Consider the following 18,351-nt stretch of genomic DNA (forward strand, 5'->3'; position numbering starts at 1 on the left):
GGATAAAACGTCGGAGTTATTGTGTGTAAGAAGTTGTTTGAGTGTTCACACGAATGCTGCAAATCCACATGCAGGGATAAGCCTTGTGAACTCAGAGCACAGAAACACTATGGGCAGAATTTTATGGCCCTTGCCGCCGGCGGGATTTTCCAGTCTCGCCGAAGTCAATGGAGTTTTGAACGATTCGCTGCATTTTCCAGTCCTGTGCCTTCCGCTGTAGGGGCTGTAAAATTCACCCTACGTTGTGGAACTGCTTCCATTTAAAGAGTTCTGCAGTATAAATAAATACCAGTGACACAGCACACAGGCAATGGACAAGAATGACTTGTGTGTGCGAGGTGTAATGTCAGTATCTTTAAAAAAAACAGCAAAATTTAATTGAAATGTCTCTTGCACGTGTAAACAATGCCTCTGTTTAAAAAGGATTTTGGTGGCTTGTTTGCCTTAAGTAAATGCAGCTCTCATGCATCTCCTTCAGGTTGTGATTACATATACAGTCTAATATAAACTTCTGTACATTGAACAAGCCCTTGTATATCTTTTGAATGAGCTGCTGTGTATAAACATAGCCAATTTTTTTGGGCGCGCTAGGCAGAGAGAAAAAAAATGCTTCTTTCATCTAATCACTGACCCTTTACACCTATAAGCTGGGACTCGCAAATAAACAGGATGGTGCAGAATAAAAGGCTTATAAGGGACAGCTGAGTATTTCATTAAAATTTAAAATAGGTACTCTTCCAGCAGACAGGTCCTTTAACAAAAGCTCCAAGATCTGATTAAATAGCTTGGGCGACTGAAATGTTAATACGTACAGCATTGAGTGGAGCTCACAGTGCCTCAAATGTGCTGTTTGCATGCCGCTGATCTATGCATGCCAACAGCCAGCTGCCATTTCGAAGAAACACGTTAATTCCCCTATTGCCCAGTTTGTGAACTTGCCAAAGTGCGGCATAGAGTTGTGTTAAAGTGATTAAGTAAGGTACTGCAGGGGAACATTCAGTATATTGCAGAATTTTTATTTAAATGGCTAGAAGTATGTGTAGTTAGAAGATTATAGGGGATGTGGATAATTGATAGTACTGAGTAAGTCACCGGTCAATACAAACTTGTCATTTATTTTATGTCGCACCACCCAGATATTATCTAAATCCATATTAGTACTTGAAAATGGAATACATATATCACAAGAGGCTTTGCATGTGATTCCCTTCTCACTATTGTCATGAAGTTTGAACTCAAACATGGGGTCTACCAGCAAGGATGGTGCACCCTAACCACTGTTGGCATAGAGCTTAAATATAACCTGTCACTACCATTGAGCAATTCCGTCAGTCTCTCCAACCAGTCACAAAATTGAATCTTCCATCTCAGTCCCACCCCCACCTTTCTCTATTCATTTCCAGGATGTGAGCTTTGCTGGCCAGGCCAGTATATATTGCTCATCCCTAATTGCCCTGAAGAATGTGATGATGAGCCACCTTCTTGAGTTGCTGCAGTCCATATGGTCCCGGTACATCCTCAGTGCTGTTAGGGAGAGAATTCCAGAATTTTGACCCAGCAACAGTCGGTCATGTTTGACTAATTTGGTGGAATTCTTTGAGAACATTACATGTGCAGTGGACAATGGGGAACCTGTGGATGTGGTGTATCTGGATTTCCAGAAGGCATTTGACAAGATGCCGCACCAAAGACTGCTACATACGATAAAGGTGCAAGGTGTTACGGGTAATGTATTAGCATGGATAGAGGATTGGTTAACTAACGGAAAGCAAAGAGTGGGGGTAAATGGGTGTTTTTCTGGTTGGCGATCAATGACTAGTGGTGTGCCTCAGGGATCAGTGTTGGGACTGCAATTGTTTATGATTTACAAAGATGATTTTGAGTTGGGGACCAAGTGTAGTGTATCAAAATTCGCAGATGACACTAAGATGGGTGGAAGAGCAAAGTCTGCGGAGGATGCTGAAAGTCTGCAAGGGGATATAGATAGTCTAAGTGAGTGGGTGAGGTCTGGCAGATGGAGTACAATGTTGGTAAATGTGAGGTCATCCATTTTGGTAGGAATAACAGCAAAATGAACTATTATTTAAATGGTAAAAAATTGCAGCATGCTGCTGTGCAGAGGGACCTGGGTGGCCTTGTGCAGGAATCTCAAGGAGTTGGTTTGCAATTGCAGCAGGTAATTAAGAAGGCAAATGGAATTTTGTCCTTCATTACGAGAGGGATGGAGTTTAAAAACAGCGAGATTATGTTGCAGCTGTATAAGATGCTGGTGAAGCCACACCTGGAGTACTGTGTACAGCTTTGGTCTCCTTACTTGAGAAAGGATATACTGGCACTGGAGGGGGTGCAGAGGAGATTCACCAGGTTGATTCCGGAGTTGAGAGGGTTGGCTTATGAGACAGACTGAGTAGACTGTGGCTATACTCATTGGAATTCAGAAGAATGAGGGGAGATCTTATAGAAACATATAAGATTATGAAGTGAATAGATAAGATAGAAGCAGGAAAGTTGTTTCCAGTAGCGGGTGAAACTAGAACTAGGGGGCATAGCCTCAAAATAAGGGGAAGCAGATTTAGGACTGGGTTGAGGAGGAACTTCTTCACACAAAGGATTGTGAATCTGTGGAATTCCCTGTCCAGTGAAGCAGTTGAGGCTACCTCATTGAATGTTTTTAAGGGAAGGATAGATTAAATTTTTGAACAGTAAAGGAATTAAGGGTTATGGTGAGCGGGCGGGTAAGTGGAGCTGAGTTCACAAAAAGATCAGCCATGATCTTCTTGAATGGTGGAGCAGTCTCAAGGAGCCAGATGCTCCTAGTTCTTATGTTCTTATGATCTTATATACTTCCAAGTTAGGATGCTTATGGCTTTGAGTAAAACCTGCAGGTGGTGGCCTTCCCATGTATCAACCGCCACTGTCCTTCTAGGTGGTAGAGTTTGCGGGTTTGGAGATCATTGTCAAAGGAGTCTTTATGAGTTCCTGCACTTCATCTTATAGATTCTACACACGCTGCTGCCATTATGCATTATAGGTGGAAAGTGTGAATGTTAAAGGTGGTGGATGGGGTGTCAATCAAGCATGCTACTATGTCTTGGACCGTGTTGGGCTTCTTAAGTGTTTTGGGAGTTCTACTCATCCAAGCAAGTGGAGTATCATAGACTTGCGCCTTGTCGACGGTGGAAAATTTTGTGGAGTCAAAATATACGATTTACTAGCTGAAGAATCCCCAGCCTCTGGCCTGCTGTTTTAGCTATAGTATTAATATTATATATATCCAATTTAGTTTCTGGTCAATCACAACCACACCAGTGTGTTGATAGTGAGGGTTTCAGCATTGATAATGCCATTGAATGTCATAGGAGATAGTCAGATTTTCTCTCGTTAGAAATGGTCTTTGGCTGGCATTTCTGTGGCGTGAATGTAACTTGCCACTTATTGGCCCAATCTGAATGTTGTCTACGTCTTGCTGCAGATGGACACGGATTACTTTAGTATCTGAGGAGTCCCGAATATTGTTGAACATTGTGCAATCACCAGCGAACAACTCCACTTCTGACCTTCTGATGGAGGGAAGGTTATTGATGAAACTATTGAAGATGGTTGGGCTAGGACACTACCCTGAGGAACACCTCCAGCAATCACAACCATCTTCCTTTATGCTAGCTATGGCTCCAATCAGTGCAGATTTTTCTCCAATTCCGACTGATTCAAGTTTTCCTGGGGCTCCTTGATGCTACACTCGATCAAATGCTGCCGTAATGTCAGGGGCAGTCACTCTCACCTCAACTCTGGAGTGTTGCTCTTTTGGCCATTTTTGAACTAAGGTTATAACGAGGTCAAGAGCTGAGTGACCTGGGCAGAACCCAAACTGAACATCAGTAAGCAAGGTATTTCCGAGCAAGTGCCACTTGATAGCACTGTTAGTGACCCCTTCCAGCAATTTGTTGATGATAATGGGGTGGCAATTGGCCAGGTTGGATTTGTCCTGCCTTTTGTGGACAGTCATGATGTGGAAATGCCGGCGTTGGACTGGGGTAAACACAGTAAGAAGTTTAACAACACCAGGTTAAAGTCCAACAGGTTTATTTGGTAGCAAAAGCCACACAAGCTTTCGGAGCTCTAAGCCCCTTCTTCAGGTGAGTGGGAATTGTTGTTAAACTTCTTATTTTGTGGACAGGACATACGTGAGTAATTTTCAACATTGTCGGGTAGATGCCCGTGTTGTAGCTGTACTGGAGCAGCTGGGCTAGGGACTCAGGTGCTTCTCTAGCACTGTCTTCAGTCCCATTACCAGAATGTAGTCAGGGCCCGTACCTTCCCATTACCTCAACGCAAAAAGACGAAAAAACTTATTATTGACTGTGAAGTCACTGCGATATCAGTTCCTGACTGCTGGTGGTATGATGTGTGATATTTTCTTTAAAATGATATATTAGCATTATTCCAGCATTCTGTGGTAAAACGTTTTATTTCAAATATGATATGCTGGTGATACAGACAACACAATAAAGGAGAATACATAATGGAATAAATCCTCCATTTATTAATCCTGAGTAGTATTAAATGCCTCTCAATAGTGCTTCAATACAGCTAACCACAATACAACCATTCCCAAATATGATATATATAGTTGCATATTTATCATAGGAACTGAAAGTGTCAGAGTCTGTTTTCTGTGCATCCACCTCACAACAAGGGTATAATCTCTGCTGATAATTGTAAACTTATTTCAGGGTTGGCCTTTATTTTGATGGTGACCTAGTTATGGCTAATTTTCTGCACCAAGTGTTGGACCATTGTGTGAGCTCCAACAATGATTTGCTTTTATTCAGCTTTACTACTGGCGGTCAGCATGTTTTCATTAAATGTCTTTTGTCCAATTTAAGTACCAGGATCGATCTTCCTTTTGGTAAAATGGAAGCATTTAACGGGAAGTTAAGTAAGCACACGAGGAGAGAAAGAAGTAGACTGTTTTATTTCCGAGAACGAGATAGTGAAAGATAGAGCTGGAAACTATGATCTAAACACTTCATAAGCTTTTATTTAAAGCAATGCACATTGTATTCGTGCTCCTCCAAGACCCAACTACCACAGTTTTAGTCTGCTCCTATATATCTAAAAATGAGCTCGCGTGAATCCTGAGTTAATACCCACCACCTGAACATAATCAAGCAATCAATTATTATACAATTAACATAGAAGGATATGCTGATTGTGTTAGCTGAAGAATGGTGGAAGGAGGCTTATGTGGGGGAATAATGTCAACATGGACCACCTGATAATTGTGTTTCTATGCTGTGGACTTTGTGGTCCAGATATTTACCAGTTCATACTGGCTGGGAAATCCACAAGCCATTCACACAAATTTTAGAACCCTGCTTCCATGTAATTTTCTTGTAACTATCAACCCTTTTTCATCCAGTGTTTAAATCAGAATGCTTTGCTATAAATTTATATCACACAGACACACTATGGAGCCAGTGAAATTTCGTATTGTGTCTTTTTTTCTGTAAATCTATTCAGCAATTAAGCTCTGATTTACCTCACCTTGCTCAGCTCTGCAGTAAACAACTAATTAAACTCTGACCCAAAATTCTGTTTACAAAATAACAATGGATTTTGTGGTAGCAGATTAATATATTGTGCATTTATGATAAACACTCCTTTGCTTATAAATTTAGCAAGAAGTCTCAGAACACCAGGTTAAAGTCCAACAGGTTTATTTGGTAGCAAAAGCCATTAGCTTTTGGAGCACTGCTCCTTTGTCAGGTAAGTGGGGGTTCTGTTCACAAACAGGGCATATAAAGACACAAACTGGGCATATAAAGACGCAAACCTAATTTACAAAATAATGGTTGGAATGCGAGTCTTTACAGGTAATCAAGTCTTAAAGGTACAGACAATGTGAGCGGAGAGAGGGTTAAGCACAGGTTAAAGAGATGTGTATTGTCTCCAGCCGGGACAGTTAGTGATAAATATACAACTATATATATCATATTTGGGAATGGTTGTATTGTGGTTAGCTGTATTGAAGCACTGTTGAAAGGCATTTAATACTACTCAGGATTAATAAATGGAGGATTTATTCCATTATGTATTCTCCTTTATTGTGTTGTCTGTATCACCAGCATATCATATTTGAAATAAAGCTTTTTACCACAGAATGCTGGAATAATGCTAATATATCATTTTAAAGAAAATATCACACATCATACCACCAGCAGTCAGGAACTGATATCGCAGTGACTTCACAGTCAATAATAAGTTTTTTCGTCTTTTTGTGTTGAGGTAGTGGGAAGGTACGGGCCCTGACTACATTCTGGCAATGGGACTGAAGACAGTGCTAGAGAAGCACTTCTCTTCTTTATATGCCCTGTTTGCTGTTTATGAGCAGATCTCCCACTCACCTGATGAAGGAGCAGCGCTCCAAACGCTAGTGGCGTTTGCTACCAAATAAACCTGTTGGACTTTAACCTGGTGTTGTAAGACTCCTTACTGTGTTTACCCCAGTCCAACGCCGGCATCTCCACATCATTCTCCATTGCCACAGGAAGTGAATGGAGTTTTGGCTGGAACACCAAATTCTCCGTTCTCACTTGCAGGCACGGAGAAGATTGAAGAATCCTGCCCATTATGTATTTGAGTCCCTGGATTTTCATGTTGCCATTTTTATGTTTACTTCCATCCATTTTTCCTCAAAAAACATGTCTCTTCACCATTTGGTCAGCTGGCCACAAAGATTTTGTGATGTCACCTGTCTGTCCATGATGCGAAACCGTCAATGTCCTCTAGAAGTCTTTCACCGTTCTCAAATATATTATAATGGACAACTTCTTATCTCACTCGGAATCATAAGCATATTTATTTGCACTTGTGCAAGTTTATCAAGCACTTTTAATCAAATTGATTCAGTTTTCCCACATGAATGACTTCCACATTTCATATAAGTAGGTTGAAACAAGGACACAAATGAGCAAACCAGCTATAAAGGTAAAAAAAGTTCAACTTTTTAAGCATTGGTTATTCCAATTAAGTTAAGTTGAACTTTGTTTCTCTTCCTGAGATGTGCAAAGCACTCTTCAAAAACAATGCTTCAGCGCCCTCTTTCCAACTACACATCAATTCCACATTTGCTCTAACTAGTTAACTGTCAATTGAAACAATAAAAATGTTTAACTGCAGCATTAACATGATGCATTAAGATTTTTTCCTCTCTTTTCTCCCCCCCCCCCCCCCCCCCCCCCCCCCCGCAATCCAATTGAAGAACATAAAGCAGTTGCATCTTCGAGCCAGACATTCAATTTTACATTGTGTAATATTGGTGCTCTTATAGCTCATTCTCTATTATGAGTTGTGCCGATGGTGATTCGCTGGCACACATATATATGTATAGAATACAGTTCCTGCTAAATGTGGTTGATTAGGTACAGATGGAGGGCATTAAATGGGGCTTCACTTGAGCATATAATAAGAGACACTGAAATTGTGGTGTGTGGTTGAGTTAGGAGGTGCATGCTTGTAGTGTGCAGCTCTGTAAATAAATGCTTATAAAGGTGTGTAAAGATTAGCTCCAGTTCAATCCTTCACCACCTGACCTTCTGGATTATAACATGCTCTAATACTTTTTTTCAAACTTAATTATAGTTAAATATATTCAAATAAGCATTCATAGGATATATCATTAGTTGCTTGTCTGTAAAACCAGCCACGTTGGGTTTTGCCTTTCGGAATGAAGCTTCACTTGCCAGAAGCTAAACTTCATAAAGGCTCATGACCAGATACATTGAAGAATACTATGTTGTTGCCAGTGGAGCATTTTGGGAGGGTCGTAATCAGCTTAGTTTTGCTTCTAAGCTTTAGAACTGCAACATGCAGTTCATTCAGGTACGTATACTGATGATGCACAAGGTCAACTTTTATTTAATAGTCCTAAATAAAGTAAGATAATTATCCTGTCTTTATTTGTTTTCATGACTCTTGAATGAGATTGGCCAAAAGCTTAGGACAATCATGGTCTAATCTTAAATATGCACTTCTTTCACTAGTAAATAAAATATATTACCATTCAATCATTTGATGTTACATCTAAATGTGGAAGCTGAAAGTAATTGGATGACACTGCTAATAGAGTCATAGAGGTTTACAGCATGGAAACAAGCCGTTCGGCCCAACTTGTCCATGCCGTCCAGTTTTACCACTAAGCTGTTTCCAATTGCCCACATTTGACCCATACCCCTATATACCTATCTTACCCATGTAACTGTCTTTTTAAAAATACAAATTGTACCTGCCTCTATTACTACCTCCGGCAGCTCGTTCCAGACACTCACCACCTTGTGTGTGAAAGAATTGCCCCTCTGGACCCTTTTGTATCTCTCCCCTCTCACCTTAAACCTATGCCATCTAGTTTTAGACTCCCCTATCTTTGGAAAAATATATTGACTATCGAGCTGATCTATGCCTCTCATTATTTTATAGACCTCTATAAGCTCACCCTTAAGCCTCTCCTTATAACTCAAACCATCAAGTCCAGTAGCATCCAAGTAAATCTTTTCTGCACTCTTTCTAGTTAAATAATATCCTTTCTATAATAGGGTGACCAGAACTGTACACAGTATTCCAAGTGTGACCTTACCAATGTCTTATACAACTTCAACAAGACGTTCCAACTTCTGTATTCAATGTTCCGACCATGAAACCAAGCATGCCAAATGTCTTCTTCACCACCCTGTCCACCTGTGACTCCACTTTCAAGGAGCTATCAATCTGTATCCCTAGATCTCTTTGTTCTATAACTCTCCCCAATGCCCTACCATTAACTGAGTAAGTCCTGCCCTGGTTCGATCTACCAAAATGTATCACCTCGCAATTATCTAAATTAAACTCCATCTACCGTTCATCAGCCTACTGGCCCAATTGATCAAGGTCCTGTTGCAATCTTAGATAACCTTCTTCACTGTCCACTATGCCACCAATCTTGGTGTTATCTGAAAACTTACTAACCATGCCTCCTAAATTCTCATCCAAATCATGAATATAAATGACAAATAACAGTGGACCCAGCACCGATCACTGAGGCACACCGCTGGTCCAGGCCTCCAGTTTGAAAAACAACCCTCTACAACCACCCTCTGGCTTCTATTGTCAAGATGTGGAGATGCCGGCGTTGGACTGGGGTAAACACAGTAAGAAGTTTAACAACACCAGGTTAAAGTCAGGTATATTTGGTAGCAAAAGCCACACAAGCTTTCGGAGCCCCAAGCCCCTTCTTCAGGTGAGTGGGAATCCTGCAGAGTTTCACTGGCTGTCCTGTCTGGAGACAATACACATCTCTTTAGCCTGTCTTGATGTTCTCTCCACTCACATTGTTTGTATCTTAAAGACTTGATTAGCTGTAAGTATTCGCATTCCAACCATTATTCATGTAAATTGAGTTTGTGTCTTTATATGCCCTGTTTGTGAACAGAATTCCCACTCACCTGAAGAAGGGGCTTGGGGCTCCGAAAGCTTGTGTGGCTTTTGCTACCAAATATTCCTGTTGGACTTTAACCTGGTGTTGTTAAACTTCTTATTCTATTGTCAAGCCAATTTTGTATCCATTTGGCTACCTCACCCTGGATCCTGTGAGATTTAACCTTATGCAACAACCTACCATGCGGTACCTTGTCAGAGGCTTTGCTAAAGTCCATGTAGACAACTGCCCTCATCTACCTTCTTGGTTACCCCTTCAAAAAACTCAATCAAATTTGTGAGACATGATTTTCCACTCACAAAGCCATGCTGACTGTCCCTAATCAGTCATTGCATCTCTAAATGCCTGTAGATCCTGTCTCTCAGAATACCTTCTCACAACTTACCTAGTACAGATGTTAGGCTCACCGGCCTGGAGTTACCAGGGTTTTCCTTACAACCCTTCTTAAACAAAGGCACAACATTTGCCATCCTCCAATCTTCACCACATCGCATTAATGGGTTGCAAATCAGTTTCACATCGGCCTCAAGCAGGCTGTTGATAATTCAAATATCTCTCTTAGGAAACCCGCAATTTCTTCCCTATCCTCCCACAATGTCCTAGGATACACTTCATCTCGTCCCGGGGATTTATCTACCTTGGTGCGCTTTAAGACTTCCAGCACCACCTCCTCTGTAAGATGTACACTTCTCAAGACATCACTATTTATTTCCCCAAGTTCCCTAACATCCATGCCTTTTGCAACAGTAAATACTGATGAGAAATATTCATTTAGGATCTCACCCATCTCTTGTGGATCTGCACATAGATGACCTCGTTGATCCTTAAGATCCTACTCTCTCCTTGGTTACTCTTTTGCTCTTTATGTATTTGTAGAAACTCTTTGGATTCTCCTTTGCCTTATCTGCCAAAACAATCAGGGAGAGAAAGAACACTCTGGGTAGGATTTTCCTGCCGCGCCGCCCCAAAGCCAGAAAATCCTGCCCGAGGTTAAAATCCCTTGCATGGTCCATGTCCTGCTTACTACAATTCCCATGGTGGGGTGGAAAAATTCCACTCTATGACTCTGACTGGGGTAGCACAGTGGTTAGCATTGCTACCTCACAGATCTAGAGACCCAGGTTCCAGCCTTGGGTGACTTGGGGCAAATTGGTGACTTCTGACCAAATTAAACCAGAAAGAAACAAAAAAGCTATGGGGACTGGAGTGTGTTTCCCAATGCAGAGAAACCAAACCACATTTTCCATTCCCGGTGTAATTAATTATGCATCCAGGAGTTTAATGCCATGGAGGTGGAGCAGGCTTGATGGCGTGCGTCCCACCATCATATACGGATGTCATTTTTAAAAAGCACCCAACACCACTGACCCACTGTTGAAGAAAGAAGATGGATCTCCAGAAATATTCTGAGACTGGAAGATGGACCGCAGTGAACACACTGAAGACGGAAGATCCACCTGATAGATGCTCCCTCCATGCACTGCAGTGGTGTTCCAGGGTCTGGGGTCACCAGCGGCCTCTTAACTTAATTCCAGAGGCAGCCCGAGGCATTCTTCAGATAAGCCCTGACGTTTGCATACCACATGGGTCCAGAAGTGTTCTGGACCAGTGCGTCTTTCCACTGGCATCACGGAGAATTGGGTGTGGGTGAAAATTCCATACGTGCCTTCACCACATCACAATGGGATGCACATCAGTTTCACGTCAGCCTTGAGCAGGATTCCTGATCCACCATGGCGGGCAGCATCGCAAGCTCCCACCGTAATTTCATACTGAAGTAAAACCAATCTTTGGGCTTCTGGTCGAATCCTCCAACCAACACCCCCCAACTCCACCCACCCAATATTGATCCCGCTGGCAGGGGCATAGGAGAATTCCACCCTTTATATCTGTCACATTAGCAACCCTAGACACCAGTTTTACGTGCGTAGGCAAATGACTTGCACACCATCACCCCAACTGGCAGGAACACAAACAGAAAAATGCTGGAAAATCTCAGCAGGTCTGACAGCATCTGTGGAGAGAGAATAGAGTCAACGTTTTGAGTCTAGATTACCCTTCGTCAGAGTTCAAGAAGTTTGGCATAATGGGCCTCCACTTGTTTTTCCAATTGATTGGGTTCACGTCACAATGTTTGCGCCATTGAATATATTCAAGGCTAAGTTCAGTAGACTTTTGATCAGCAATGGAGTCAAGGCTTTGAGGATGGGTGTGGATGGTTGTGGGGTATACAAAAAAGTGGGGATAAAACCCCAGCCCGATCAGCCATGATCTTATTGACTGGCAGAGCAGGCTCGAGGAGCCAAATGGCTTACTTCTGCTCCTAGTTCTCGTGTTCTCAATCAGACATGACGAATCATAAAATCTACCCATGTCTAGTGGCAGTGTCTGAAATTGAAAATTTCTGCTTTAGATTGAATTTTGTTGATCATTGCTAAGATATCGATGGTATATGAAGTAACCCTTATTTGGAGAACTTCTCAAAATATGTACTTTTTTACATAGCCATATTAAAAATATAGTCTTTAAGAGTACCAAATATGAGAAGTAATCAAGATCCACTTCCACCCTAGTCAAGCTAATAAGAGTGAGATTAACTCTGAATTGTAAGTTAATGGAGGAATGGGGTGGGGGAGTACCAACAGCCGTAATAGTTTAGGTCATAATACATGCAATTGAGCTGATGTTACTAGAACAATTCAGGCAACAACTAAGGGGCAAATAATCAAAACCCCAACAAAATTTAAAGAACGAGCTCAAATAACATACGTAGTACAGATATTTGCTGTAATTATTATATTCAGTGTTTCTAGCTAATCGCTCAGCTTTAATAGGAATTGTGGAATCAAAAGGTCACCCATTGGCTTATTATCGTTCTCTTGTTATTCTCAAATCCAACATAATGTGCTTGATACCACCATATACTTTGAGTTAATTGATTTCTATCTGTCTCTTGTATCGCCTTTATGTAGGCTATGCTGGACGTGGCAGCGAACAATGGCTGGCTCGTTACAGCGCTGAACATTATCAACCTCATTCAAATGGTGATTCAAGGCAGATGGGTACATGACTCCTCTCTGCTTACCCTGCCAAACATTGAGCAACAACAACTCTACCTCTTCAGGTAATCTCTACAGCTACTCTGAGATAAGTCTCATCTTAAAATTGATTTTGTTATTCAATACACAATCGTATTAAGAATGTGATATGGTTAATGGATATGCGAGGAAACCTCTAGCTGTTCCCAGTTTTTGTATGCAAGGGTTCTAACTATATGAGGAGCAGCAGTATACAGCGGCGAGGCAGAAAATTAAAAGCAACAAGGTTAACATAACTATGCCTTTCAATTCACTGTTTTTGGATAATAAAGACATAAGAAAGTAAGTATTGTTTCCACACACAAATGAAATGCTGGCAATTTTAAAAGATTTTTGGAATATAGTCTGTTTCGTCTGAAGTCTTACGTGAATACATTTCTAGTGATCATTAATAATGAAAACTTTTTAACAAATCCTATTAGAAATTCTCTGGGGATCAAGCTTTGAAGAGATTAACTGTGATTTGTATCAAATACTTGCACCTCCCAGAGCCATATGTGTATGTCTCATCCTGGCTATATAAAACTGGTACAGATTGTAGGCAAGGTAAACAGATTGTCTTTTTCTGTAGGTAGTGATTTTGACAGTGACGTCTCATACTAACATGCCTATTGTCAATTAACAGGTTGGCAAAGGTCACACATAATCCTCAGATTCTGTTCTTCAATGAACTTGTTTTAATGTTATTAATGATGTAGTTATATGATAAATCCCATAAGTAATACAAAGGGATACAGACAGACTAAGTGAGTGAACTCCATCTGCAACAGATTTGGTCAATGTGGGGAAAGTGTGAGGGCATCAACTTCAGACCCAAGAAAGACGAATCAGAATGTTTTCTTAGAAAAAGTTTATTTATTTATTAGTCACAAGTAAGGCTTACATTAACACTGCAATGAAGTTACTGTGTTCTTAATGGTGAGAGATAACGGAGCTGTGGAGGAACAAAAGGATTTAGGTGTCCATGAACACAAATTACAAAAAGCTAGTACAGGTGCAAAAAAGTAATTGAAAAGCCTAGTGGAATGTTGGCTTTTTTCTCTCAGGGAGTGCAATTAAAATTGAGGAAGTGATGCTTCAGTTGTGCAGAGTGTTAGGCAGACTGCATCTGGAGTGCTGCATTCAGTCTTTGACTGAACCCCAGCTCAGCAAACATATTTTGCCTTAGGAAGGGTAGAGCATGAATTCAACAGCATTATGGGTTCAATTATAAGATCGGGTTTCACAAACTTGTCTTGTTTCCTTAAAGTTTAGAAGTTTGAAAAGTGATTTACTTGTATATAGTTATGGAAGGATTTGATTGGGAAGATAGAGAAAATGTTTCCTCTGGTATGAAATCCAGAACCCAGGGGCACAATCTTTTTTTTAAATTAGAACATTTGGGAGTTAAATCAGGACACAAAGGGTAGATGAAATCTGAAACTCAATCCCAAAGGTTCTAGGAGTTAAATTGAAATAGTTATGGTGACAGAGTGTATCAAAGGTGACATCATTTCAGCCTCTTCGTCGGGAGGCTCTGCCAATTTAAAATTTATTTATTAGTGGCACAAGTAGGCTTACATTAACACTGCAATGAAGTTACTGTGAAAATCCCCTCATCGCCACACTCTGGCGTCTGTTCGGGTACACTGAGGGAGAATTTAACATGGCCAATGCACCTAACCAAAACGTCTTTCAGACTGTGGGAGGAAACCCACGCAGACATGGGAAGAACATGCAAACTCCACACAGACAGTGACTCAAACTGGGAATCGAACTGGGGTCTCTGGCACTGTGAGGCAGCAGTGCTAACCATTGTGCCGCCCAATGTTTGGGCCTGTTAAAGTCTACGAAGCTATTCTCCCTAAAGTTTGCACCAAATATGTGCTTCGATACAGGAATATTTTACATTTCCTCTGGTAATTGGTGTATTTAGTTCAGACAAATGTAATTGATACAGATGGCTTTGGAATCAAGTGCGGTGGTGATTTACCAAGATGTTACCAGGACTCCAAAGATTATGAGGAGAGATTGCATAAACTAGCATTATATTTCCCAGAACACAGACTAATAATTGGAGATTTGACAGAGGTTCTTAGAATTTTGAGAGGAATTGTTAGGGTAGCAAGAAACTTCTTCCCCTGGTGGATGATTCCAGGCCGGGGGACAGACCTTAAAATTAGACCCAAAACAAGGGATAAAGGGATATGGAACCAAGGTGGTTGAATGATGTTAGGATACCAATCTGCCTTGATCTCATTGGAAGCTAGTACAGGTTTGAGGGACTGAATGGGCCAACTTCTGTTCCAATGCTCCAGCCAATTGTAGTTGTTAAATTGTACCAAGCTTTAAAACAAGAGTTTAGTCAGCCACAAGTCCCAAGTTGCCTGCGTGTGTGTATGATTTTGTATTAATCTTAAATTTATGTGCCTATTTATTTTGTTAGGAAATGGAATGCAGGCAAAAGGAAAAGCAGCTCCAAAGGTTACAACGGTCCTGTCGAATGTCTTCCTGAATTGATAGCTACATGTGAATGGAGGGAGGACATATTTCGTTCCATTGTCGCTGATGAACTGCAGCCTGCACAGATTTCTCAAGTAATTTACCATTTCAACCACCTCTGTTTTCCTCTTTTGTTGGTTTATGTGTTTCTCTTTTTATTTAAACTCCTCGGAAACATTTTCACCAGTTTTTAAGGGCCAGTGACAAATATGCCCATCTTTCACATCTGTTCTGCTCTATGAAATGCATTAGGTATTGGTTTGGTCTTATCAATTTGGATTTGGCTTAAGGAAAGCAGTCTTGTAGCTGTTCTAAGCCAAAAAAAATCTATTCTTTGACAGTAGTTCCCAACTTCCAGAGGAACACTTGAGGCAAGAAGGCAGAAGGCAGGGGTTTAAGGTGGTTTTCTTTTGTCATCTAAAATAAAAAATAGTAGGGCGTCACTGGTCTGTCCCAGCATCATACCCAACATCAACCTAAGAAGCAAATCCCATTTCAGTTCCCACAGCAGCCATTCTTGGTCAGTTCCGAAAGAGATTACTCAGTGTGGGAAGTTGTGTACCATGGAAGCTGGTGTGATTTTTTGCACCTCGATCAAAATGAGGAGATACTCCAGGTCATCTGTCTGGACTGAATTCGAATTTAGCAGCCGGCGACAGAAGGACAGTGGCACCTCCTGCATCACCCAGTCCCCCAAACACAACATCATGGCCTGATCGAGAGACCTGGTATTGGGAAAGAAGAGGCTATTGAGACTCGCAGTCCTGCTCCTTCTGCCACTTAAGACCATAAGATAGAGGAGCAGAATTAGGCCATTTGGCCCATCAAGCCTGCTCCACCATTCAATCATGGCTGATAAGTTTCTCAACCCCATTCTCCCGGTTTTTCTCTGTCACCTTTGATCCCCTTATCAATCAAGAACCCATCTGTTTCTGTCTTAAATACCCTCAATGACCTGCCTCCACAGCCTTCTGTAGCAATGAATTCCATAGATTTACCACCCTCTGGCTGAAGAAATTCCTCCTCGTCTCAGTTCTCTTTAACCTGAAGCTGTGCCCATGGATCTTAGTCTACCCTACTAATGGAAACATCTTCCCCACTCTATCCAGGCCTTTCAATATTTAGTAGTTTCAGTGAGATTTCCCCCTCATCCTTCTAAACTCCATCGAGTATAGACCCCGAGTTCTCAGATGCTCCTCAAATGTCAAGCCTTTCATTCCCCCCTCTCCTGGGAGCCCTCCCACTTTAACCCTGCAACCACCCCTCTCACCATCACTGTCCTGTAGTATGGGATCCAGCAACAGTAGTAGCCCTCTGGGCAGTAGCTCTCAATGGGCTGGACTTCTGCCCCCATAATCTTTGACCCGAAAAACCACCCACCACTGTTCAGTACTTCAGTACTGGCACTTAATACAGCGGGACTTCGTTAAAAGAGGCAATACTGCTTCTCCAGCTGGCAGGAAAAATCCCCGTCGTCTCCATTAAATACCGTGTATGGGTTTGGTAAAGACCACTATGATGAAGAAAAGCACTCCAGTCATCCAAGTATTAGATATTTCATTGCTGTGATATGCCTGAAGTATAGAGTTCATCAGACTAAACATACTACATTTGACATCACTGCTTGTGTGACAAGGCAGTGAGCACCTGTGCACGGAGCTTTGTGAGTTTTCCGACGGTGTGAGTAGTCAGTACAAGTAACATGAGGTTAAAAGCTCAGGCTGTGCAGATTTGAAGCCCATATTAATCCATTACCATAAGGGAAATATATGACTTTGGGAGGAAGGAGCAACGTAGCTGTAAAAAACACCACATATTATCAGTTGAACTAACCTGACGTACATGAATTGTGCTATTACCGACCAACAAACTTCTTAAAAATAAACTTCTGCTGCATTAAATTTCTATTTTGGAGAATTTTTAAAAATTGTTTTAACTATTAGGATCTTTTGTAATTTTAATGCGCACGGTGCTGATCACACACTAGTGTGTTGAAGTTAAGTACAGGAGTCATAAAAATTTTGAAAGTAAGCATTTAAAATATTACCAGTTGGTAAAATGTTTAAAGTATGGCTTTTGTCAATGAAATTAACTCAGGTTCAAAAACAAAGTGACAACTTATTACCCAGACAGGCAGCACACAAGAGCATCAAGCTTCTCTCTGGCTGGCCCGCCACCACATGGCAGACAAGGCGAGGATAATTCTGTTGTGGAAAAATATGTGCCAGCAATAAATACCTAATAATATGCATCGCACAGATAAAGTCCCCAAGCACGGTGATATTTTGTGCTGTAAGGAGAGCCAGGGAAAAAAATAAATTTTGCCTGGAAATAAGATTGCAATCATTTTGAAAAATGATTAATGTTGGGGGTTTTCTTTTAAATTGTTATTGTAGCTTGTTCGTTGTGAAAGTTGTTTGGGTCTGAAATTTATTCTGCTATCTGCCACTGCCAGTTTGGCATGGCAATCACAACTAAAATATATAAAAAAAATTATTCTGGAAATTAGTGGGTTTAAAGCATCAATTTAAGTGCTAATTGCAGTCGTAATGAGAAAAGGCAGTCATCACTGTGAGATTTGCATCTGTTCTGCCATCAGTATGCTCTGAACGGCTGGCGACCAGCAGAAGATTTGGCAGCTAATTAAATAATTGCATGCAGGGAGGTGTTCTCATCTGATTCAAATGATGAAGATTAATCCTCAGATAAATATGTTTTGCCCGTATTGAAATGTTTTAGCAGCCTCGGCTGCAATAGCCTAGATTTTATTTTTAATCAAAAGGCAGCTACTATCTAAGAGCTTTATGGTATATTTAAGCAATAAATTATCTTCTGTAGCTGCGTTAGGACAATAACGCTTACACGCACTGGTAAACAATGAGGTGTTATCTTGACTGTCCTCCACACAAATAGCACCAGTTGTGCCTTAATATTACAGGCAGCTAAGAGTCTTCCAGAAAGGCAAATGTTTTGGCAGTACATTCAAAATGTTTTTTTTAAAGCCTCTGTACTTATAACCTGATCTCCCCGGTTGCTTTTGACAGCAATGGTTTTTTTTCTCACCAGATTTTTTCAGAAAATTAGATATAGTCTCAATGATTTTAATTTTTCGAGTGCTTAGTTTGTTGAGGTGCTTTTTTTAAAGCATTGAAGTATTCACATCAATTTTTTTGTAACATGTGGCAACAAACGTCACCATCTTCTGTCCTGAATGAGGAGGGGTCATAAACAGTAATTGTCTTCTACACTAACAGGTCGGGCAGAGGGAAGCTGCTTTTGCTGCACTCAGGAGAGGGTACA

At 41.0% G+C, this 18,351-nt stretch overlaps 1 protein-coding gene across 1 annotated transcript in view; it reads left to right on the plus strand.

Moving 5' to 3' along the window:
* The window catches only part of ascc3 (activating signal cointegrator 1 complex subunit 3), a 562,510-nt gene that overhangs the window by 530,277 nt on the left and 13,882 nt on the right, over positions 1-18,351 (plus strand). The window contains exons 38-39 of the mRNA XM_078212424.1: positions 12,445-12,596; positions 14,996-15,146. Coding sequence (XP_078068550.1) covers positions 12,445-12,596; positions 14,996-15,146 — 303 coding nt within the window. The remainder of the gene's footprint in view (positions 1-12,444; positions 12,597-14,995; positions 15,147-18,351) is intronic.

Source organism: Mustelus asterias, chromosome 5 (assembly GCF_964213995.1).
Source record: "Mustelus asterias chromosome 5, sMusAst1.hap1.1, whole genome shotgun sequence".
In the NCBI taxonomy this organism is placed as follows: domain Eukaryota; kingdom Metazoa; phylum Chordata; class Chondrichthyes; order Carcharhiniformes; family Triakidae; genus Mustelus; species Mustelus asterias.